Source organism: Malus domestica, chromosome 01, assembly GCF_042453785.1.
Source record: "Malus domestica chromosome 01, GDT2T_hap1".
Classification (NCBI taxonomy): Eukaryota; Viridiplantae; Streptophyta; class Magnoliopsida; order Rosales; family Rosaceae; genus Malus; species Malus domestica.
Window position 1 is genome coordinate 16888914 of NC_091661.1, and position 25218 is coordinate 16914131.

The window sequence follows — 25218 nt, forward strand, 5'->3', positions numbered from 1 at the left end:
CAATTCAACGTACTATTAAATAATTTTCTTATTTTGTGGTGTTCTCTTTTATAATTTGGCTTTTCAATCTCATGACTTGAAAATCCCACACCCAAACATAGCGTGTCATAGATTGTCCGTGACATTTGTCGGTTTTTCATTAACAATTTTTCACATTTAGTACTACGAACTAATAATATTCATTTTCATTTATAAGTAGAAGGTGTTAAATTTAAATCTCGTAAAATTGTGAGTTTGATACAATATTTACTCTTATAGTGTAAATATATATCGTTGTATAAAAATAAAAAACAATTTCTAACCAAAAAGATAAGTCAGTCTAGTGAAAAATAGAGCAAGAATATCAAAAATATTACTCTTATCATCTATTATTTGGTGTGGAACACACTTTTTCCCTTCAATTGGTTTGAAATTCCCAGCAAGATTTTTAATGAAGCCATATGCATCCTATGGTTGTACGTATTATCTTCATTAATGCATATCCTACATTTTCATCCACAGCCACCCACGCCCTCAGCCAACACGGACCACACAACCCAACCCAACCAACCCACCCACCCAACAAAAACAAAAAATAAAAAATAAAAATAAAAATAATTCCTGACCATTTTGAACCCCATTTGCAGCTTCTTCTAAATCAAAATCCTGAATCCACAGTTTTTCTTTTTCATTCTTCAATTGTATTTAGGTTGATTTAGTTCAATTAAAATGGAGGGTGATGGAATCAGATGCTTCAACAAACTCTTTCATGCTTTAATTGTGGTGGTAATTTTACTACCATGTGTTGTCAACCATTCCCCTTCTCTTGGATTCAACAATATTTCTTCAGGAGGAGTGATGAGGTGCATTGAGAGGGAAAGAGAAGCACTCCTTGCTTTCAAACAGGCCTCGTGGATGACAACAACTTCCTCTCTTCGTGGGGAATAGAAGAACACAAACAAGATTGTTGCAAATGGGTAGGCGTCCACTGCAGCAACCGTACCAACCATGTTATTCAACTTGATCTTGGATTGGAACGTTACCATCGAAGTCGCTCATTTGATCAGAAAGGACACCCACACGATATCCGATATCATTTGCAAGGTAAGATGATGAATCCTAAACTCATTGAGTTGCAGCATTTGAAATATTTGGACCTTTCGTGGATAAACTTCAATGGGATCCGACTTCCAGATTTCATTGGTTCCCTTTCCAGTTTAAGATACCTCGATCTCTTTAGTGCTTCTTTTGGTGGTCAATTTCCAAGTCAAGTTGGAAACCTTACCCACTTGCAACATCTTGATCTCAGCTTCAATCACTTTGCTAATGTAGTAAATCTCAATTCATGGCTACCTCATCTTTCTTCTTTAACATATTTGGATCTGAGTTACAACAATCTTAGTAATGTTCCTGACTGGTTGGAAATAGTTAGTAAGCTCCCCAAACTTACAAACTTGACACTGTTAAATTGCAGTCTTCCTTCTCCTGCAATTCATTCCAGTACTCTTTTTAACATAAATTCGTCTAGATCTCTTGCTCATGTTGACCTTAGTTCCAACGAACTCACTTCTTCCATATTTCGTTGGTTGTCCAAATACAATGCCAGTCTTGGTCATCTTGACATGTCTTTCAACCAATTAACTGGCTTATTTCCCGATGTCATTGGAAACATGAGCTCTCTTACATATCTAGATCTCTCTTTTAACCAATTTGAAGGGGTGATTTCAGAAAGTCATTTCTCGGGTCTCTCCAGATTAAGATGTTTTGGTTTGTCCTCGGCCTCACTAACTTTAAACTTCCATTCTAAATGGGTTCCCCCTTTCCAATTGGATTTCATATTCTTGGGGTCTTGCAAGATGGGCCCACATTTTCCAAATTGGCTTCAAACTCAAAGAAGTTATTCAGTCCTTGATATTTCTAATGCAGGAATATCTGATACCCTTCCAAGTTGGTTTTGGGAAAGGCTGTCTCATCATAATGAAATTGATTTTGTAGATCTCTCCAACAATCAAATTAGGGGAACAATTCCAAACTCGCAAATCGATTTTTTATATTACCCTCGTCTACTAAATTTGAGTTGGAACCAATTGGAAGGTCAAGTCCCTCCATTCCTATTAAAAGCGTCATCTCTTGATCTGTCCCACAATAATTTTTCAGGGTCTTTTTCTTTCTTGTTTCCAATGAAGGCAAGTAACTTAACGTTGCTTGATCTCTCGAGCAACCATTTAGACGGACAACTTCCCGATTGCTGGACTCATTTCAAAAATCTTTTAATTCTTGATTTGAGTGACAACCATTTTTCGGGGAGAATTCCTACCACAATGGGCTCTTTATTTTCTATTCAAACATTGAACCTAAACAATAATGGATTTGTGGGGGAATTGCCTTCATCCTTGAACAATTGTTCAAGCCTAGTAGTTTTTGATGTTGCAAATAATAACTTATCAGGGCCGATACCTGAATGGTTAAGGTATGGACTTCCAAATTTGACTATCCTTATACTTCGTTTGAATCACTTCTATGGAAGCATTCCGTTACAAATGTGTAATATGAGAAGCATTCAAATTTTGGATTTCTCGATGAACAATATCTCCGGAAGTATACCCAAATGCCTCAACAATTTGACTAATTTGGCTATAAGAGGAAGTTCAAGTCTAACTATCACTCGTACCATTTATGTAAACTCCCATACTATCACTGGTTATAGTTATGATGACGAAGCATCCTTGATATGGAAAGGCATGATGTCCAAATACAAAAGCATTCTAGGGCTTGTAAAGAGTATTCATCTGTCCAGTAACCGATTAACAGGAGAGATTCCTTGTGAAATCACTGATCTTGTGGGGTTGGTTTCTTTAAACCTATCAAGAAACAACTTAACAGGTCAAATAACTCCAAATATCGGGAAGTTGCAGTCTTTAGATTTGCTTGATTTGTCAAACAACCAAATACATGGTACAATTCCAACAAGTCTCTTTGGAATATCTGGCCTTGGTATGTTGGACTTGTCCAACAACAACCTGTCTGGAAAAATTCCCATAGGATCTCAGCTTCAAATTTATGAGCCCTCTGTTTTTGCCGGAAATCCTCTCCTTTGTGGAATTCCACTTCAGACATGCTCTTCTGAGGAAACAACTCCAGAGGAGCAGCCGGTGGTTGGGAATCAGGATGAAGATAATGATGGGTTTATAACTCCGGGATTTTACGTGAGTTTGGGGCTTGGATTTGTTGTTGGATTCTGGGGAGTTTGTGGGAGTTCGATATTCAATAGGTTATGGAGATACACATACTTCAAGCTCTTGAATGGTTTAAATGATTGGCTTTATGTCGGGGTGACATTGTTCGGGCAACAAAGAATGCTCGATGAATAAACTGTAAGTTTTCTGTGACATAATGAATAATATTGCAATTAACATACATGTCTTCTTCTCTTTTAAACTCCCGGCTAACAGCTAACGCCTGTGGTTTACCTGAATTTTTGTAGCTCGTTCATCGTCTTGTTTGCTACTTCATGCTAACCCTTTCGGCTTTCGGTTTGAGGAGGAGCCTGAAGGAGAAGAAGAATGCAATAACTTTTAGGGTAAAAGACTGTTTACTACCCTCATGTTTCGTGGTTTTCAACATTTAGTACATCATGTTTTTTTCGTCTCAGAGTCATACCTAAAGTGTAAATTTTGGGACAGTCTCATACATCCGTTAGTCAAACTGTTAAGTTTTTCGTTAACTGTGACGTGGCGCACTGAGTGGACGCCACGTATCATCCACGTTTTTTTTTTTTTTTTTTTTTTTTTTTTTTTTGCTTCTTCCTTCCTTCCTCCTTCCTTTCCCTTTCTTCCCCTTCTTCCTTCTTCTTCCTTCTTCTTCCTCCGAAATTTGGGGAATGTTTTTTTTTTTTCTTTCTTCTTCTTCCTCCTTCTTCCTTCCCCTTCTTCCTTCTTCTTCCTTCTTCTTCTTCTTCTTCCTCCGAAATCTGGGGAAGTTTGTTTTTTTTTTTTTTTCTTTCTTCTTCTTCCTCCTTCTTCTTCTTCTTTCTCTTTCCTCCTTCCTTCCTTCTTCTTCTTCTTCTTCTTCTTCTTCTTCCTCCGAATCTGCCCAGATTCAATTTTTTTTTTCTTCCTCCTTCTTCTCCTTCTTCCTTCCCCTTCTTCTCCTTCTTCGTTCTTCTTCTTCTTCCTCCGAATTTGGGGGAAGATGAAAGTGTTTTTTTTTTTTTTTTTTTGAGAAAGAAGATGGAGAAGAAGAAGATAGAAAGAAAAAAAAAACATTCCCCAAATTTCGGAGGAAGAAGAAGGAAGAAGGGGAAGAAAGGGAAATGAAGGAGGAAGGAAGGAAGAAGCAAAAGGAAGAAGCAAAAAAAAAAAAAAAAAAAAAAAAAAAGTAGAAAGTTGCAGTCGGAGGAAGAAGAAGAAGAAGGAAGAAGAAGAAAAAAAAAACGTGGATGACACGTGGCGCCCACTCAGTGCGCCACGTCACAGTTAACGAAAAACTTAACAGTTTGACTAACGGATGTATGAGACTGTCCCAAAATTTACACTTTAGGTATGACTCTGAGACGAAAAAAACTTGATGTACTAAATGTTGAAAACCACGAAACATTAGGGTTGTAAACAGTCTTTTACCCTAACTTTTAAGTTATGGGGGAAGAGATTTTACAGATTGAAGAGCTCTACTGTTACTTGTAACAATAAGTTGGAATTTCTCCAAATACATTAGAGGTAGATGTATTTGACTCATTGTCGAGTTGTAATTTCACACAAGTATTTATGGTTTTAGTTTCAATTTTTCTCAATTTGTAATGGATGAATAAACTGCATTCCAAATTGAAAGCCAGGTTCAAAGAGCTGTGTGTAAGAGACTAAAAAGAATGGCACTAAACGAAGGACATGAATTAAAATTTCAAAACTACATTGAACTTGTTAAACAAATGCCAAAATAAGTGAGACGACCAGTTCGTGTAACCTCATACAAGCTCGTGATAAACGGACGAGTTTGGCTCATAAAAATAGAGGCAGAAGTATTATTTTTTGATTTATTTGTTGCCCTAACATACGAACAGTTGCCCCCAAAATCCAACTCCAGCTAATTACCCCAACAAAAGAAGAAGATTAAATTATGAAGAAGGGAAAAAATAATTATGTTTGGGTCCAAATAAATGAGAATAGGAACTCTTGGTAGCCTGTTAGCATCTGGTCAAAATTGTTCCAGCCTTTGGCCAATAAGAGTTTTGTTCGAGCCGTTTCCACTCTGGATATACTCCTGTATGCTCGAGTGGTAAGATGAGTAATAGGGAATGTAATGCTGAATAAGTGCTCTTGAGTTTAATGTTTGTCTCTTGTTCTGATCCTTCGGTGAATAACATACGATTCAAAAGCGGATAAAACAGATACACACTCGGGAGTTTCATAAAGAAAGATATGTTATACAATGTATTCAAACGTTGATCGAACATTCAGGATTGGTACAATACTAGTGGAATTAAGCTTGTCTGAGTGAGGGAATATCACTAATCAAATAGCTAATGCACAGCCAACTAAGTGAACAGGGAAGGGGGGCAATATCGATATCAATATCAATTCCTCTCACTTGGTAAAATTATAACGTGACAGAAACAGAATGGCCAACTATGAATAACCAGGAATACGAAAAGAAATACTAATGAATAATATTCATCAGCCCGTGAAAAATAAAAAATAAAAAATAAAGGAGATTCTGGAAAACCACACGTAGGAGACAAGTAAACAGATTATACTTTCCAGCTTTCACTCCACAACTATATACTTTATGGATATCATATAGTAAAGAGGAATGGTGAAAACATTTTCTTTTCGGGTTGCAGAGTTAAGTTTCACAGACCCACCGGGATTAGCACTCGCCCTCCACCCTTGGTCTTAAGGAACATGGCATGTCATTAGGTTCAAAAGCTATTTGAAGGGAGAAACATGTAAAGCATTTGTAACCTTACTTACCAAAAGAAAGTAACGAAAATATCTTAGCGCTGATTTACTTATGTGACAAGAGTATTATGTGTCAGGAAAAAAAAAATGGTAGAAGGCTAGAAGCTTTCGAAGAGGAACAAAAAAGTAAGAAGAAAGAGAACATACAAGCATATCTTCTGACAGAACTGTTTCCATTAATGGAAAATGGTACAGGCCTCCTTTCCTGACCCAAAGATAGGATTTCTTGCATCCTTTCAGGCCAGTCTGAATTTAACCTCCGAGCAAAATCTTCAACCTCCGTGAACAAAGATTTAAGAAAATACGTAACAGCAGCAAGAACAAGGTTTCTCTCTACAAATTGCGTATTTACATGCAGAACCATTGTGGATTACGCAACTTAAAATTTCCAGTTACATCCTAATCAGAAAATAAAATAATACTGACTGTAGAGAAAAAGATTTGCAGTGCCAGAAGAGTGGGCGGCCGGAACCATGTTTCGCAACAGATGCTTAATGGTGATGACCAGAACGAGAGCTCTTTTTCTTTATAAGCATAAACAAATATATATTTAAAATATCCAAACACACACACAAAATAGGAATTAACCCAAAACACACACAAAACCGGCCTAAGAGGGAATGGAGTGATGGCTCACTTACTACAAGTTTTTTACTCACTTAGAATGAGGTATAAGGTCAGCTTTAAGCTCCATCCTTCATTAGGGTTTCTTTGAGGAAAGATGAGCGAACATAAGCTCTCTCTTTCTCTCTAGAGAGGCCAGCCAACATCAAATCTTTAGCTAGCAATCTTTGCTTCCATGGTCACTTATCTTCGTCCTTCACCATTCTTGGTGTCAGAATTTAAAGGTCTCCAACTTTTGGGGACTTTTGGAGAATCATTCAAGCATCCAAATTCAAGAATCCAAAGAGGCTACAAGATGAAGATGACGACCATGGAGTCCTAACTCAAGGAGAAGAATGAAGGTCTTCTCATTAGTCTTTGCTCATGCAAAGAGAAACTCCAAAGTATCAAATTTTTAACTCTTTTGTTATTAGAGTTAAGTCTTAGTTCACTACCACTACTACGCTTTAAATTTCATGGTTTAAGTTTTGTTTTAAATTGCATACAAGCACGCTTCCTCCATTTAATTTTTGAAAGCATGCAATTTGTTGCTTAATGAACTTAGATTTTCACAAATTTTCCTTCAGTTATATGGATCCCCAAGCCTTCCGGCAGAAATTCAGCAATAATAGACCTGGGTTTTGGTCACATTCGCCATTGAAGATGAACTAACTTCGACAACCCGCTGCAGCGCAACCCACGAGGTCACCCACCTTCAGCCCTCGCGGTTTGAAGTTTGGATCGCCACGACGCCAGCCTTATTCCACAATAGCAGCAGCACTCCACAGACCCGTCGCTGCAACCCATGAAGCTTCAACCCGCGGTTCGTACCACCAGACCCCAGCCGCAACCACATTCGAATCCCTCGACAGCCGTCCCCCGAGCACAGCTTTCCCCGCGACGCAACTGCAGCTCAACCCACGACCAGTTTCAGTCACGAGCTTCGAGTTCAACCTTTGGAGGTCTCGCGTTTCCCAGATCTTCAGTCATGAACAGACGATGGTCTTTGTGCAGCCCGAAAAGGAGAGATCGACGAGGATAAGGAAGGAAATGGATGAAGGGATAAGGAAGGAAAGAGAGAGTTGTGTGGCTGTGCGACCGTTTGGAGGAGAGAGACGGAAACAACAATAGAAAGGGCGCTGGCTACTGCAACAAGAAGGCTGGGTCCAAACTTGGGCCTAGTGGGCGTCCAGCACAAAAGGGATAAGGTTAGCCTGCTGCAATGGTTAAGCGGCGTGGGCCTCCTTCCCTCTTTTGCCTTGAGCTATTAAAAATAAAAATCAGGGAGGCAACAAAGAAATTGAATAAAACAAAGATATGTGGCCTTATAAAAGAAGGCTCAAATGTACACCAGAAGAAGGAAGGGAGAGAATTTTTGAAATTTGTGCTCCTTCGGTGACTCGGGAAATTAAGACACCTTCTTCAGCAACTCTCCTTATTCGAAGATTTCAACAGACTCCACTATATGCTACTACACTTCGATAGTTATAAGTTTCGTAATTACTCAGTGACTTGGGTTTTGTAAGTCCCAACTAGTAAACTTTCCTCACTCGAGAACTTGGGGAGATAACTATTTGTATTGTACTTGACCAATCATGAAACTATCGGTCAACTTCATATCTTCAAGGACCCACTGAAGGGTTCGTGATGAGGCACTCCTGCCGAAGCACAAGAGTTCTCTCCAATTAGAAGGCCAATTTAGTTCCTGAATTATCACCTGAGTGAAAATTAGGTCCTAACTTCTTCTCTCTTTTTTTCAGAAAAACTAGTCCTTGAATTATAAAACTCGGCCAATTACATCCCTAATATTATATTTGAAGCTACGATATTCAATTTTCCATCAACTTAAGTCACGGTACATGCATGTGATACACATTTGAGGGTAGATTGGTAATTTTACATAAAGAATAGTGTTTGGAGTTAACTTTGAAGGGTTAATTAGATATTGGATTCGCAACCTATATAAAATGTTAAGGGCTTATTGGCTAAAAATGATGGTCTTACACTCTAAAGTGTTTCAAGTGACTTAAGTTGATGAAAAATTGAATAAAAAAAAGCTTTGAATATAATACTAGAGATGAAATTAGTAATTAACTGAAAAATAAGACCTAATTTTTACTAAGATAACAGTTCAGAGACTAAATTGACATTTTATCCTAAATCAATTGCATCTTTTGGGTTTCTCACCACTCCTTGAAACACCAATTCATTTATGCACTTCCAAATTCTCCAAAGAACAAAAACCACCTCCTACATAATCTCCTCTCTCCGCTGCTCATCCTTACATCGCATACCAATATACTCCAACACGCACGAAAATCAATCCCCACAAACGCCGTTGCATCCAGTTGTAATGAGCAGCAATACCAAATGACACGACTAAATTCACACCCAAAAAATAGGTGTTCTTCCATTTCCTCAGCACACCCACAAAGGACACATGAATTGTCCACTCTCATCCTCCTACGAATTAGATTTCACCGAACCGCCATAGAGTTGTTACAACACCTCCAAATAAAAAAACTTCATTTCTTTGGCACATGTAATCTCCATATATTCGGATTATTGTTTAAGTGTCGATTAACGTGTTTATTTCTTATTGGTGACACATAATTTGGTTTGAAATTGGCTTATAAATTTGATTAACCTAGCATTACTCAACACAGTCAGACTCATTCACAATCTAACAAATGTCCCTAACTTAAGCTATTTGTCGCCCCAACATACCTGGGTGTAGAAAATTGACTATAGCAGTATGCTTCTATTGAACTTGAACTCAATGTTCTAAACCTCCTTCCCATAGTTTAAATTAGATTAGAATATTGCTCAAATTAGAAAAGCTAGATGTAGCCCCAAACTTAATCCGGATGATGAACATGCAAAGTATGATTATGTTGTAAGCACTTATTTAAATAATATTGATCATTCTTGCTATAATATCTCACCTACTGAAGCGTGCACTGATTGCCTCGCTTTTAAAAAGATTAACTTTCATCCAGATTTAGTGGTTGACTTGAAAAGATAATACTTTTGAAAGTTGTTGCTTTAATAAAATTATTTTACACTAAGATTTCCATACCTTGGTGAATCAAAACAGTAGTTTGGCGGAAAGCAAATTTGTTAATCAAAAAAGTAGTTAATTTGTTAATCAAAAAAGTAGTTTGGCGGAAAGCAAATTTGTTAATCAAAAAAGTAGTTTGGCGGAAAGCAAATTTGTTAAACAACTCGTCTTTGTTTTGGTTGCTTGTATTTTATCAAAACTTAGTGGGTGGGCAATGCATATAGATTATTGGGCGAACTAGAAAAAGCAGTAAATTAGGTGGAAAGAAAATTTGTTAAAGACTCACCTATATCTGGTGCATAAAAAAATCTCATTTTATCAATCATTGTCTAGTGAAATTATTGTATAGCTTAGTGCTTGATGTAGTTTATCAAGTGGAATTATTCTGCTTTCGTAGCTGATTGTGCTTCTTGGTCTTAATTTGACTCTAATGAACATGGTTGAACTTGAAGGAATGTACAGCTTCAAAGTGCTTTACCCTTGGATTTCAGTACCTTGATGAATAAAAAAATAGTTTGTTGGAAAGCAAATTAGGTAAAGACTCACCTATATATGTGGTGCATTATAAAGGTTCAATTTATCAATTATAATGTCTACTGAATTATTATATAGCGGGCATTTCTAATGGGGACTCTAAAGCCATCTCCAACCGATGGTTAGCCAGATGACTCGTTTTAGTCATCTGGCCCTCTAAGATCCTCCAAGATATTAATATTTTAATGAACAATACATATCCATATTTGCCTCCGTCTCCAACCGAGGGCCAGATGGCTCGTTTTAGCCCTATCACACAAAAACCGTCTCCAATCGAGGGCCAGAGGGTCATAAGGCCAAACATAATTTATTATTTAAAAACTACAACTTAAAATAAAATGAAACAAATTTTGTGAAATAGAAGTTATAGGAAAAAATGGAATTTAAAAAAAATATGAAACAAATTTTGTAAAATAAAAGTTATAGGAAAAAATAGAAGTTATATGAAAAATTTTGTAAATAAAAAATAATAATAAAACTGTAAAAAAAAAAATCAAATCAAATGCAACAACTAGTCAGCTAGCCGTTGCATTTGAATTCTTTCTTAAGAAAACCGACAGTAATACATTTATACTAAATAATATAAATGTATTCATGTCGGCTATAACCGACAGAAATAACAAAACATTAAAAAAAATGGCCAGCCCCAGGCTGGCTGGCTGCATGCAGCTAGCCCTCCAGCCCTCTTCGATTCCGTGGGACCCTCCCAGGTTCCAGAGCCCTCTGACCTAGCCCTCGGTTGGAGACGGTTTTCAAGCTATTTTCGGCCCTCTGACCCTCTGGACCCTTAGGTTGGAAATGGCCTAAATGGTGTCTCCACAACCTTATAGCCTCTAAATATAGGGACAAAGGGCTTTCAATAGGCTTCTAATGAGCTGGACTAAAGGTTTTTACAGTATCCCAATGTATAGAGACTCATCGGATACCTCAAAAAAATTCTCAAATGTAAAGACAACATAGGGACTCAAAGAGTGCGCCCAAATGTTGATTTTAAGTGGGAAACAAACCTCACCCACGTGATAATGTTGGACAAAAGCTTCTCTCACCACCAAACTGACGCAACGTCAGTCATGGGCCCATACTGCACTTGTGTCATTTTTCTTTCTTTTCTTTTTTTTTTTTGAACCATTGAGAAACCAACGGTTGAGTTTTTTTTTTTTTTTTGGTTTTTGTTTCTTGTTTTTATCGGCAACCACAATACTATAACGAAATAAACAATGCTTTTTTTTTTTAAATATTTTAGTCCCTACATTTAAAGATTCTATTATAAGGACCTCCTATTGCAGACAATATTCATTTGAAGACCTGAATATTCTCTTAAAGCCCCTAAAAGTGTCCTCAAGTGTGGTGGTGGATACCCAAAAATAGGTATTCCATTGAAGATGCTCTTGGTACTCGATGAACTTTATCAAGTGGAATAACTTTGCTTTCCTTAGTAATTGTACTTGGTCTTAATTTGACTCTAATGAACATGGTTGAACGTACTGCTTTTATTACTACACATGAATCCCTGCATTGGATGCATTGAGAAGATTTTACATCAGTGTGGGGATCGGGTTTGTTGTTGAATTTTGGGATGTTTGTGGCACATTGATATTCAACAGGTCATGGAGATATTCATACTTCAAGTACTGAAATGTTGTAAACGATTGGATTTAGGAAAGGGTGGAGTTGACAGATAATGCTTTGATGTTGTTTTTGTGGATGCAAATTTCTTCCTTCTTGATCTTAGACAAAATTGCACCTACAAAACAATGAACATCTCAGCTCAAGGCCAAGAGCCTCACGTGCCCATGATGAATGGAGGGCTTTGGCTGAAGAACCTCTGATGCCAAAGTTAAAATTTAGAAAGAAAAAATGTTTGAGAATTCTAGAGAATTTTAGCAAGAGTTGGAACTAGTTTTTGGGAGAGAATGGTGAGCTATATATAGGGATATGGCCGGTCCTATTAGGAAAATAGGGACCGGCCATTTAGGTATTTTTTGGGTGTAAATTGTGGTTAATTAGCCATTAATAGTTTAACTAGGCAATAAATCTATTAATGGACTAATTAACATATTTTGAAAGAAATTATATAGGGAGTTATGGAATGATTAAAATAATTAGCTAATTGATTAGCTAAAAATGGAAAAATGAGGTAGAAAATATATGGAATGAAATAGGTTTTAGGAGTTACCTTGTAGAAGGGATTTGATGAGATAGGTTTTGAATTGTTACCTATTTTGGGCACTTTTGATTTAGTTGAAGGATGATTGCCCGCTGCTCATGCGTAAGAATCTCGTTGTACCTTAAGGGTATTTTTGTCCTCTTTTATCCTGTCGCATTGTGATTATTTTTGGCTCCACAGTTTTAGCAGCATCTTTTTGGCTCATGCATATCTTGGTGACACTCATGCATGTGCCATTCAGTTGGAGACGGAGATTGGTGACTGCACTTTTAAAATTATGACGGACAACTACTAGTGTACTTAACTTGTGTTTGATTTTGTGGCCTTGTCTCAATGTCGACAATTTGCGCACTATATTTTTGCTTTTGAGGAAGCAGCACATGAAAGATTCATGCCAAAGGGTAAGGCAAATACATGTAATAATTTGAAGACAAAAAATCACTAATTCAGGTCAATACATTTTCTATTTGCATTGTAGAAATTTTGATTTTGTTCATCACTTATTGTCTCCTCTTGTATGAAAAAAGTTGTTCTTTCTAATACCATGGAATTTTTTATTTTGCATTGTGAAAATTTTGATTTTGTTCCGCTTTTTTACCGTGATTTCGGCAACTATTTTCGTCGATTGAAGTATTGTCACGTCCCGGACTCAAAATGAGTGAAAGAAATGATCTCGGGCCCATATGCGAATAAAAATAAAATAAATAAAAAGAAACTTAAACAGGTTTGAAAACTAGCTCATTTAAAAATGATGCGGAAGAATAAATAGGCTAGTACGCCAGAATGAATGGGAAATTGATTTATTTAATATACGAGTCAAATACACAATAAATAAGAATTTACTAAAATACAATAATCACCATTCGACTTCACGTACATTTCACGAGTCCCTTAATTCTCTAAATTGATCTGCAGCCTTAGATGCTTGGATTCGACTCCCTGATCACTGATGTGAAAATTGTACTGTAATTCGACTTAACTCAAGTTATGAAAATACAGTAAACAAGTTGGAAGGCTACAAAGTTCCCTCTGTCTCACTTTCCTTCTTTTTCTTCGGGTCTGAAAACTTGGAAAACAAATGGTGTTTTCCTCGGACTAGGATTGTCTGCCCTCCACTTCCGATGTCATTTCCGTTTCCTCCTATTTGTGTGGTCACGGTTAAGCCACGTCAACATTCTATATTACTATTTATTTTTGTCTTATTATATCTATAAAAAATATATATATAAAATGTTGACGTAACTTAACCGTGACCACACAAAACAGGAGGGCACTGGAAGTGGAGGGCAGACAATCCTTGTCCGTTTTCCTCTTCATTCTTTTCTCTTTCTTTGTGGTCCAATCAAAGAACAAGAGGGCACGAAAGGGCACTGGAAGTGGAAGGACAGACGACCTTTGTCCCCAATCAAAATCCTTCATATGTGACCCCATGTCATCATTCATATGTGGCTAGCTATCAATTTGTCACGTGGCGAAGTCAACCATCTGTCGCTGCCACATGTCAATCATTTAGTCGTCCTCTAAACTGACAAATATTCCGAAAGATACTATCAAAATCACCTCTAGTTTCATCCTACTACTTCCGGATCATCAATTGTTCTCAATCAAAATAATATTTTTCCCAATATCTTAGTCATCCGAAATAACGACTACTTGTGAAACATTAATAATTTCAGGGTTTCAAAGCTATGAACCTTCATCTATTCTTCACAATCTTCAAGTTAGTATGCTTTGTTTCTACATTAATAGCCGTTTTGGAGTCGGGTGTTTAGAAACTTATAAATCTGGTTTTGGCCGATGGTTTTGGTCGGTTGCCGGCTAGAATTGATTGTCGGGATAGTTATAAAAGTTGATCCTTATGTTGAGTTCTATATGCCTGTAAAATTTGGTGTGTCAGAAAATTGGGTTTCTAGTTTCATAATCATATCAACACTAAATCAAGCCCAGAAAGGTGGCGTTAGAAAGATTTGTATATCCCTCACAAACTTGTAGAAGGAACCTTCCTTAAAAATCACCATCTTGACCGGCTTATAGAACAACTAAGCCCAAAAATTCAAACTGATAGCACTACGCAGTCAACCTTCTTTTCTTTGCCACAATCAAATGGCATGGAATAAAAATCTTGAATTTTTACACTATTAACTTGAAAGATCACAAACACACAGAATTACTTCAAATTCCTTTTTTTTGATAACTTTTTTCCCTACCAACGAAATATAGAATAAAGTATTAAAATTATACCAAAATAGTTAATAAATTATATCTAAGACTATGGTAAAAATATAGAATAATGTTGATTCATCAGCAAGTATTGAAATAATAGTTTAACACATTTTTATTTGGCCTATCGATTCACCAAACATATACATACACATAACTAGAGACAGCAAGAGAGAGAATAGTGGGAATCATTCATCCCACAGTCCGACGCATGGATTCTCCCCAATTCAACGAAAGTCCTCTTCATTATGTACACAAAATAACAACAAACACGTTTTTGAGTAATTATATCTCTGCCTGCCCTTTTACTTTTGACTTTAGAGAAAGCGGCTCATGTGATGTACGATTCATGCCTAACTTTAAAGGCAAATACATTATTCTAACAAACTATTAAAACTTAAAGGGGTAATTTGGATTTCAGAGAATTTTAATGGATTTTTTTTAAGTAACAAATTTGAAAAGATTTTAATAGATTTATAATTTTACTTGGATTTTGACAAATGTATATGGATTCCTATTATAGATTTTTATGGATTTGAATGGATTTCTTTAATGGATTTCTTAGGATGTTAGTTGACTCCTACAACATAAAATGAATTTGTTCGTGGCAGGAATTTCCTTGGAGGATGTTCCCTGGCCGACGAGCACACAGCTCCCCGGGATGGTTGGCGCCGGTTGAGGCTTCCTGTCAGGCTTCTGCTTTACTGGCGGGCTTGTCGGGCAAAGCTTAGTCGGGCAAGGCTTGTCGGGCAAAGCTTAGTCGGGCAAGGCTTGTCGGGCAAAGTTCTTCGGGCAAGGCTGAAAGAGAAGGACAGAGTTAACTTTGAAATAATGCCTTTATGGGGCCTTAGGTGTAGGCCTTCCCTTTCTCTTGGATTCAATAATATTTCTTCAGGAGGAGTGACGAGGTGCTTTGAGAGGGAAAGAGAAGCACTTCTTGCTTTCAAACAGGGCCTCGTGGATCACTACAATCTCCTCTCTTCGTGGGGAAGAGAAGATCACAAACAAGATTGTTGCAAATGGGTAGACGTCCATTGCAGCAACCGAACCAACCATGTTACTCAACTTCATCTTGGACGGGAAAGTCTCGTGCGTGTCGTACAGCGTGTCCCGCCTCCCCCAGTTCTTAGGGATGAAACCAGAAATTTAACTAAGAGGGGGCATCTTAAAAAATTTGAGCTCCTTTTTTGGACAAATAAAGTTAGTTCTTTTACAAATGCTGAAAAATTAATTACAAAATGCCTAATTTTATTACTCTATTGTCTAATTTTGTCTTTAATTGTTGACAATCTAATGTTCATTTGTACTAATTAACCAAATACATGTAACTCAATAAGGTTTAGACATTAGTGTGTGAGAAAAATATATAAGACGGAGGAGCATTTGAAAACTAAAAAAAGATTTTCACTATTTTAATATGATTAATTGAATAATCTGCCAAGCAAAAAAAAATAGAAATGATTAATTGAATAATTTGTCCTGAGGGACCACGTGTCGTGAGCCGTTCCTGCTGCGACTCAGTGCTTTGTTCGCAGAGATGAGCGATAGGATCGTCTCCGTGGCGGTCGACTGTAAGCAGAGCATGTTCTACGGGACCACCGTCCGTGGGGTCAAGTTCTGGGACCCTACTTCTTCTTCATAAACCCGAGGCCGACGTACGAGGCCACGTTTCTGGACCGGCAGCCGGACAACATGTCGGACGACAAGTTTCTAATTCCACAAAATACAAAAAGACTTATAAAATGTAAACAGAACGAAACAATCAACGCGGAATTGTGTTGATTGTTGCAGGCTTTGTCATTATTTTGGAGAGAAGAGTCAGCGTCTAATTACTACACCTACGTACAGAAAAGTAGGTGGTCCACTCACACATGTTTCATACTTGACCATTTGAGTCAAGACAACTCAGTGTGTGGATCGTATTGTGAACTATTACGTAGTGACCCAGCCTTATAAGATACTCGCATCTTTCCTTGTGCTCCTAAATCAATTATGATCGTACACTTCTTCTTCTTCATTCTTCAATCATCTTTGCCTTGATTTTGTTGAATTAAGATGGAGAACGACGGAATCAGGTGCTTGAAGAAATTCTTTCACACTTCCATTGTGGTGCTACTTTTTCTACAATGTTTCAACCCTTCCCTATCCTCTGGATTCTATAATGTTTCTTTGGGTTTCGGAGCAATTGGCCACCGGGTGGTGACGAGGTGCATAAAGAGTGAAGGGGAAGCACTCCTTTCTTTCAAACAAGGTCTGATTGATGACTACAATCTCCTCTCCTCCTGGGGAAGAGAAGAACACAAGCAAGATTGTTGCAAATGGCTTGGCATCCACTGCAGCAACCGAACCAACCATGTTACTCAACTTGATCTTGGATGGAATCATATGAATGAAGTTTACTCACTTCAACAGAAAGGACAGCAGGAGTATCCCGTATATTACTTTCAAGGTAAAATGATGAGTCCTAAACTAATTGAGTTGCAGCATTTGAAATATTTGGACCTTTCTTCCATTAACTTCACTGGGACCCAGCTTCCAGATTTCATTGGTTCTCTTTCCAATTTAAGACACCTCGATCTCTGGTATGCTTCTTTTGGTGGTCGAATTCCAACTCAGATTGGAAACCTTACTCACTTGCAATATCTTGATCTCAGATCCAATCACTTTGCTAATGTAGAAAATATCAATTCATGGCTACCTCATCTTTCTTCTTTAACATATTTGGACCTGAGTTACAACAATCTTAGTAATGTTCCTGACTGGTTGGAAATAGTTAGTAAGCTCCCTAAACTTACTAACTTGTCTCTGTCTTATTGTAGTCTTCCTTCTCTTCTAATTCATTCCAGTACTCTTTTTAACATAAATTCTTCTAAATCTCTTGCTCATGTTGATCTCAGTGATAACCAACTCACTTCTTCCATATTTCTTTGGTTGTCCAAATACAATGCCAGCCTTGTTCATCTTGATCTCAAATACAATAACTTTGCTAATGTAGAAAATCTGAATTCATGGCTGCCTCATCTTTCTGCTTTAACATATTTGGACCTAAGTTACAGCAATCTCAGTAATGTTCCTGACTGGATCGAAGCAGTTAATAATCTCCCTAAACTTACAAACTTGTCTCTGTCTTATTGCAGTCTTCCTTCTCCTCTAATTCATTCCAGTACTCTTTTTAACATAAATTCTTCTAAATCTCTTGCTCATGTTGATCTCAGTGACAACCAACTCACATCTTCTTCCACATTTCTTTGGTTGTCCAAATACAATGCCAGCCTTGTTCATCTTGATCTCAAATACAATAACTTTGCTAATGTAGAAAATCTGAATTCATGGCTGCCTCATCTTTCTGCTTTAACATATTTGGACCTGAGTTACAGCAATCTCAGTAATGTTCCTGACTGGATGGAAGCAGTTAATAAGCATCCTAAACTTACAAATTTGTCTCTGTCTAATTGTGGTCTTCCTTCTCCTCTAATTCATTCCAGTACTCTTTTTAACATAAATTCTTCTAAATCTCTTGCTCATGTTGATCTCAGTTACAACCAACTCACTTCTTCCATATTTCTTTGGTTGTCCAAATATAATTCCAGCCTTGTTCATCTTGACCTCTCTTACAACCAGTTAACTGGCTTATTTCCCGATGTCATTGGAAACATGAGCTCTCTTGCATATCTAGATCTCTCTTCTAACCAATTTAAAGGGGTGATTTCAGAAAGTCATTTCTCGGGTCTCTCCAGATTAAGATCTTTGTCTCTGTCCTCTACCTCACTAACTTTAAACTTCCATTCTAAATGGGTTCCTCCCTTCCAATTGGATGTCATATTCTTGAGGTCTTGCAAGATGGGTCCACATTTTCCAAATTGGCTTCAAACTCAGAAAAGTTATCGGACGCTTGATATTTCTAATGCTGGAATTTCTGATATCCTTCCAAGTTGGTTTTGGGAAAGGCTGTCTCATGCTCCTGAAATTGGTTATGTAGATCTCTCCAACAACCAAATTAGAGGAACAATTCCAAACTCGCAAATCAATTTTGTATGTTTCTCTCGTCAACTAAATTTGAGTTGGAACCAATTGGAAGGTCAAGTCCCTCCATTCCTATTGAAAGCTTCGTCATCTCTCTTTCTCTCCCACAATAAATTTTCAGGGTTGTTTTCTTTCTTGCTTCCAGTTAACGCAAGTCATTTAAGATTGCTTGATCTCTCGAGCAACCATTTACATGGAGAACTTCCCGATTGCTGGACTCATTTCAAAAATCTTTTAATTCTTGATTTGAGTGACAACCTTTTTTCTGGGAGAATTCCTGCCACAATGGGCTCTTTATCTTCAATTCAAACATTGAACCTAAACACTAATGGACTTGTGGGAGAATTGCCTTCATCTTTGAAGAACTGTACAAGTCTCATAGTTTTTGATGTTGGAGAAAATAAATTATCAGGTTTGATACCTGAATGGTTAGGGGTTGGACTTCCAAATTTGACTATCCTTATCCTCCGTTCTAATCACTTCTATGGAAGCATTCCATCACAATTGTGTAATATGGGAAGCATTCAAATTCTGGATTTCTCGATGAATAACATCTCCGGAAGTATACCCAAATGTCTCAACAATTTGACTAATTTGGCTCTAAGAGGAAGTTCAAGTCTAACTATCACTCACCTATTTAAGGCAACCTCCACTGATATTGCTGTCAGTATTTTTGATTATGAAGACGAAGCATCCTTGATATGGAATGGAATAATGTCCAAATACAAAAGTACCCTGGGGCTTGTAAAGAGTATCCATCTGTCAAGTAATCGATTAACGGGGGAGATTCCTAGTGAAGTCACTGATCTTGTGGGGCTGGTTTCTTTAAACCTATCAAGAAATAACTTAACAGGTCAAATAACTCCAAAAATAGGAAAGTTGCAGTCTTTAGATTTGCTTGATTTGTCAAACAACCAAATACATGGTACAATTCCAACAAGTCTCATTGGAATATCTGGCCTTGGTAAGTTGGACCTGTCCAACAACAACCTATCTGGAAAAATTCCCATCGGGTCTCAACTTCAACCCTATGACGCCACTGTTTTTGCTGGAAATCCTCTCCTTTGTGGAATTCCACTTGAACATATGTGCTCTCCTAAGGAAACAACACTGGAGGAGCAACCAGTGGTAGACAATCAAGATGAAGATGATGACGGGTTTATAACACCTGGATTTTACATGAGTTTGGGGCTTGGATTTATCATTGGATTCTGGGGAGTTTGTGGGAGTTTGATATTCAACAGGTCATGGAGATACATGTACTTCAAACTCTTGAATGGTTTAAATGATTGGCTTTATATCAAGGTGGCATTGTTCATGCAACGAAGAATGCTCGATGAATAAGCTGTAAGTATACTGTCACATAATGAATAATACTGCAATTAACATACATGTCCTCCTCTCTTTTAAACTCCCGGCTAACGGCTAACGCCTGTAATTTACTTGAATTTTTGTAGCTCGTCCATCGGCTTGTGTGGTACGACATGCTAACCCCTTCGGCTTTTGGGTTGAGAAGGAGCCTGAAGGACAATAGCTTTTAAGTTATGGTGGAATTTCTCCAAATTCATGAGTGGGAAATGTATTTGGTTCATTGTCGAGTTGTAATTTTACACAAATATTTATGGTTTTAGTTTCAATTTTTCCCAATTTGTTATGAATTAATGGATGAATAGACTGCGTTCCAAATTGAAAGCCAGGATTGAAGAGCTGTGTACAAGAGACTAAAAAGAGTGGCACTAAACGAAGACCAAAAAGAGTGCCACTAAACAATGGACATGAATTAAAATTTCAAAACTACATTGAACTTGTTAAACAAATTCAAAAATAAGTGAGACGACCAGTTTGTGTAATCTCATACAAGCTTGTGATAAACGAACAAGTTTGGCTCATGAAAACAAAGGCAAAATTATTATTATTTTTATTTATTTGTTGCCTTAACATACCAAACAGAAGCCCCCAAAATCCAACTCCGGCTAATTACCCCAACAAAAGAAGATTAAATTATGAAGAAGGGAAAAAATAATTATGTTTGGGTCCAAATAAATGAGAATTGGAACTCTTGGTAGCCTGTTAGCATCTGGTCAAAATTGTTCCAGCCTGTGGCTGATGAGAGTTTTGTTCGAGCCGTTTCCACTCTGGATGTACTCCTGTATGCACGAGAGGTAAGAGGAGTAAAAGGGAATGTAATGCTGAGTAAGTGCTCTACAGTTTATTGTTTGTGGCTTGTTTTGATCCTTCAGTAGAACGATGCAGAAGCAGATAAAACAGTGTATTCAAATATTGATCAAACATTCAGGATTGGTACAATACTAGTGGAATTAAGCTTGTCTGGGTGCGGGAATATCACTAATCAAATAGCTAATGCACAGCTAACTTGACTGAAAAGGGAAGGGAGGAAATAACGATGTCCATATCAATTCCTCTCACTTAGTAAAATAAGAACGTGATAGAAACAGAACAGCCAATTATGAATAACCAGGAATACGAAAAAAAATTCTAATGCATAATATCAATCAGCCCATGAAAAAAAAAGAGATTTTGGAAAACCACATGTAGGAGACAGGAAAACAGATTATACTTTCCAACTTTCGCTCCACAACTATATGCTTTTACGGATATCATATGGTAAAGAGGAATGTTGAAAAAACAATTTCTTTTCGGGTTGCATAGGTAAGTTTCACAGACCCACCGGGATTAGCACTCGCCCTCCACCCTTGGTCTTAAGGAACATGGCATGTCATTAGGTTCAAAAGCTAGTTGAAAGGAGAAACATGTAAAGCATTTGTAACCTTACCAAAAGAAACGAAAATACCTTAGCACAGATTTACTTATGTGACAATAGATTATGTATCAGGAAAAAAACAATGGTAGAAGCTTTCGGAAGGGAACAAAAAAGTAAGAAGAAAGAGAACATACAAGCATATCTTCTGAAAGAACTGTTTCCATTAATGGAAAATGTTACAGGCCTCCTTTCCTGACCCAAAGATAGGATCTCTTGCATCCTTTCAGGCCAGTCTGAATTTAACCTCCGAGCAAAATCTTCAACCTCCCTGAACAACGATTTAAGAAAATATGTAACATTAGCAAGAACCAAGTTTTGTCTCTATAAATTGCGTATTTACATGCAGAACCATGGTGGAGGATGCAACTTGAAATTCCAGTTACATCCTTATCAGAAAATAAAATAAACACTGACGAGAGAAAAAGACTTGCAGAACCAGAAGAGTGGGCGACCGGAACCATGTTTCACAACAGATGCTTAATGGTGATGACCAGAATGAGAGCTCTTTTTCTTTATAAACATAAACAAATATTTATTTAAAATGTCCAAACAACTATTGCACACAGAAAATCAAAAACCAACATCTCTCAAAGCCACCATAAAGAGCTAGCAAAGGCAAAACATTATCCCCAATGTTTACTCATTTTTATCACAGACCAACTTTTTTAAGCAACCTTTTTCATCTTCTTAGCTGGGTGAGGAGTGGATTTGAACATGGGACAGTTTAAAAAAGAAGTGGAGAAATACCACTACATTAATAGCTATTTAGTTTTTAAGCAAACTCTGCAACATTGAAAAACAAATGACAATTTGAAATTCTTTTGCAGTTATCAAATTTCATCTTCTAATTGCATATCTTCAATTTCAGAACTGCGTTCACAAAAATAAAATAAAAAAAGCAACGAAGTTGCACCATAATGAGATCCACCATTCTGTTTCCTTAAGCTTTCCATAACTAAAGTCATCATCGACAAAGTTATTACCACTGAGTTCAATTCAGTACTTTTTCTTCCACATGTTGCTCAACGTGATATATTTTTTTTTTTCATCCACTAAAATTAAAAAAGATGATATTATATTGCAAATCGTGTAATAACCCAAAATAGTTGCAGACAAACCTATCAATTTTTTCCTTCAATGCCGGATCAATCTCATCATCAATATCACCTTCATCAAACCCAATCATATCCTCCACCCTATCATCCTTTAGATCTTGTAGCTTTAATGTCAAACTAGAACTAGGCGTAAATTTGTTGAGTTCATCACTGGGGCAAGCAAAGTTAAGATTGCTCGACACCTAAAACATTTGGGCGAAAAGAAAAATGAAGAAAAACTAGCTACCCAACAACTCAAGCAGAAAAGTACAAGTTCAAGACCGAATTAGTGATTCAAACCTCATGGATCTCATTGGCCTCATATAGACACGTGCTTTTCTGCTGATCTTTTCTCCTGCGATTCTTCTTTTTGTTCTTGGAAGTTTTAATTCCTTTGGAATCTGTGAAACATAATTTCCTTACCTCCAATGAGGCCTTCAAAAGGAAATAAAGTAAAAATAGACGACTAAGACACTACACTTCAAATCCCATTTAAAGGAATCTTAAGTACTTCCAAGTACAGTATAATGTGGGCTAATGCAATCCTGAAAAAGATTAGTATCAAGTGTGCATTGTGCAATTTGCTCGTTGGAACTACAACCTACTCAATGATAAATCCAATTTCTCAATTAACAATAACCATGCAGTCAAGGAATAAGAGAGCAATTACTCAGGTATACCTCCAATTTCTCCATTAATGAATGACAAGAGATCATCAACTGAACGTTCATCGTTTTGCTCTTCTTCGAGATGACAAGAGATCATCAACTGAACGTTCATCGTTTTGCTCTTCTTCGAGCTCGTCATTCTGAAAAGTATGGAAGGTTCAATAATGACTACCAATAAGAAGGATATATTATTTAGCATAGTATAAAAGCCAGAAAACATATTATGTAGTACGTTTTGAATTTAGATTCATCAAATACCAAACTCACCTTCAATTTCTCTCTTTCCTGAAGTTCCCTCCTCTTTCTTGCATATAATCGATTCAAAAGTCGAATGCGTGGATCGTCAGTTGAATTTTTCAAAGGCTCCAACTTCTCTTCCTGGATGATTTCTTAGTGGTGTTAAAAACAACAAAGAAACACCAAGTTTTTGCTAAGCATACACAGAAATCTCAAGCATCGGAGACCTCTGTAAGATCATCAGGGAGATGAAATATTTCACGTATCTCCTCAGGTGTTTTCCCTTCAATTATTCGTGCAAGAGCACGACTAGTAAGATCCACCAATGGTTTTAATTGGAGGCTGTCAGCTGCTGAAGTCAACTCACAGAGCAACTTTGCGTCCATTCGGATGTATTTTTCATCAAAAGCCTTGCATTCCTACATAAACGAGTGGTGCCGAGTCATATGAGCGTGCCAAGTTTACACCAGCATCAGAGTAAACATTTAATCCAGTGTGCAGGTGGAGATTAATGTCCTCAATAGCTCAAATTTATGCAAAACAGACAGAGGGCATAGACTCAGAAAGAAGTAAAACAGAATGACATTCCAAAAACATGTAGAACCTTGTTCGAGCGACCTGGTACTTGATGAAATCGGCAGTAATCAAGAATTAAGCTCAACATTGCAGTACCGACTCTTTCAGGAAGAGATATTGCATGGTTCTTGGAAGCTCCCATCCCTTTCTGTATATTTTCTTTGCATATCATAGGGCAATACACGTGTTCGCTCCCTAAATCCGCCATGGCGCCTTGCGGGCAAGCCGGGGATTTACTTCACATATGAGATTGGTGGGTGCGGGCGTGCCACTACTAGATGCCGCTAGTAGACGGGATTTGAGTGATTGAGGTTGCGCCTGAATTTGCCCGAATCAAGAGATTGTGTCATTTGAGTGGGAGTTGCTCAAATTAAGGTTCTTTGTTTGCCTTAAAAATAAGGACTTTACTTATATGGAGAGATAGAACAATATGTAAATGATAAGGTTGCTTGGAAATATAAATGACAGAGGAAAGTGACTAAAATTGCAGATTGCTTGTAATTTATATGGCTGGAAATGAGTACATAACAGCTACAAATGAGATCGATACCGCAAGTGAGCAGCAGAGCTAATAAACTAGATAAAAGAAGGCTTTTTGGTGAAGGTTTATCCCGAATGGGATGAAGGTTTGGGCTGACTACAGCTTCGTTGAAGGCAAATCTGGCTTGAGCAGAGTTTTGGCTTTTGTTTGTTTGTTTGAGTGTCCATAATCCTTGTGCATCTGCTCCTTTTTATAGAGGTCTGGAGGAAACCCTCCTGCTGAGGTTTTGTATCTGCCCGAAAAAAGCTTGGGCAGCTTGTATTCCATTGCTTTAGACAGCTTGCATGCTTTTCACTTGCCAACTTGCATGGAGAAATAATATTAAAAGGGGAACTTGCATTTCCACCACAAGCTTTTAGCACATGTTTTCCCACTTGTAATAAACTAACATTTAAAAGAAGCAAGTTGGATTCTTTCACATGTTCCTTGCCCGAAAGCTTGCTGATGCTTTTCCATCCACTTGCAATACATGCATGTACCTTGATTAAACAAATGCTAGACAAACCTCCACCACCCAAACAAATAGGAGAAACAATATTATAGTGTCCAACCCCTCCACTTGCATCTAAATATCTTTCCAAGTTAGCTTTCTTGCATATTAATCCTCCAAATGCCATATTTTACCCAAATTGCCCAAATAAGTAAAAATGTGTATATTTTGAGTGCAAACAGTGCCCCCCAAGTTTTACAAATTTGAGCAAAGTTTGTGAAACTTACAACCCCAATGCTGCCAGGATTGATGTCGAAGGAAGAGGCACGTCTACATCTTCAGTCCTTTC

General features: G+C 37.4%; 3 protein-coding genes and 1 long non-coding RNA gene across 8 annotated transcripts in view; 3 read left to right on the forward strand and 1 right to left on the reverse strand.

Annotated features, from left to right (window-relative positions):
• Positions 1–467: 467 nt before the first annotated feature.
• Positions 468–4805, forward strand: LOC103417600 (receptor-like protein EIX2). 4 transcript variants are annotated; one of them, XR_011578515.1, is made up of 3 exons: positions 468–3353; positions 3464–3559; positions 4612–4805. XR_011578515.1 is itself a non-coding variant. In XM_070817821.1 (2 exons), exon 1 carries the CDS (start codon positions 1089–1091, stop codon positions 3348–3350), a length of 2262 nt encoding a protein of 753 aa, XP_070673922.1. In that variant the 5' UTR covers positions 468–1088; the 3' UTR covers positions 3351–3353; positions 3464–3601. The 4 variants fall into 4 exon arrangements, 2 of the variants coding, with proteins under 2 accessions (XP_070673922.1, XP_070673928.1); XR_011578514.1 differs by having other exon boundaries at positions 468–3559; XM_070817821.1 differs by lacking the exon at positions 4612–4805 and having other exon boundaries at positions 3464–3601.
• A 1830-nt stretch (positions 4806–6635) lies between these two features.
• LOC114822048 (uncharacterized) lies at positions 6636–7965 on the forward strand. The gene is made up of 2 exons (XR_003770091.2): positions 6636–6971; positions 7124–7965. It is a non-coding gene; the product is annotated as an uncharacterized lncRNA (long non-coding RNA).
• Positions 7966–16467: 8502 nt separating this feature from the next.
• The window catches only part of LOC103403871 (receptor-like protein EIX2), a 35801-nt gene continuing 27050 nt past the window's right edge, over positions 16468–25218 (forward strand). The window contains exons 1-2 of one of the 2 annotated variants that reach the window (XR_011578509.1): positions 16468–19888; positions 19999–20068. Coding sequence is in view for 1 of the 2 variants with exons in the window: in XM_029096031.2 (XP_028951864.1) it covers positions 16574–19885 (3312 nt within the window). In the remaining variant the exon portion in view is untranslated. Of the gene's footprint in view, positions 19889–19998; positions 20238–25218 lie in introns of those variants that run through there. The other variant, XM_029096031.2, reaches the window with a different exon arrangement.
• LOC103403872 (SKP1-like protein 21) lies at positions 20431–24180 on the reverse strand. Its single transcript, XM_070817847.1, has 9 exons — positions 23927–24180; positions 23550–23741; positions 23353–23463; positions 23098–23185; positions 22718–22818; positions 22442–22620; positions 21458–21591; positions 21231–21330; positions 20431–20688 (listed from the first exon to the last, which is right to left on the reverse strand). Exons 1-8 carry the CDS (start codon positions 24104–24106, stop codon positions 21236–21238), a joined length of 1080 nt encoding a protein of 359 aa, XP_070673948.1. The 5' UTR covers positions 24107–24180; the 3' UTR covers positions 20431–20688; positions 21231–21235.

Coding starts and splice junctions, on each gene's coding strand:
- LOC103403872 (XM_070817847.1), bottom strand. CDS start 24,106: ATGGCGGATTTAGGGAGCGAACACGTGTATTGCCCTATGATATGCAAA. Junction 22,621..22,717: donor AGGCCAATGAGATCCATGAG/GTTTGAATCACT, acceptor CAAATGTTTTAG/GTGTCGAGCAATCTTAACTT. Junction 21,592..22,441: donor TTGAAGGAAAAAATTGATAG/GTTTGTCTGCAA, acceptor ATCGTTGTTCAG/GGAGGTTGAAGATTTTGCTC.
- LOC103417600 (XM_070817821.1), top strand. CDS start 1,089: ATGATGAATCCTAAACTCATTGAGTTGCAGCATTTGAAATATTTGGAC.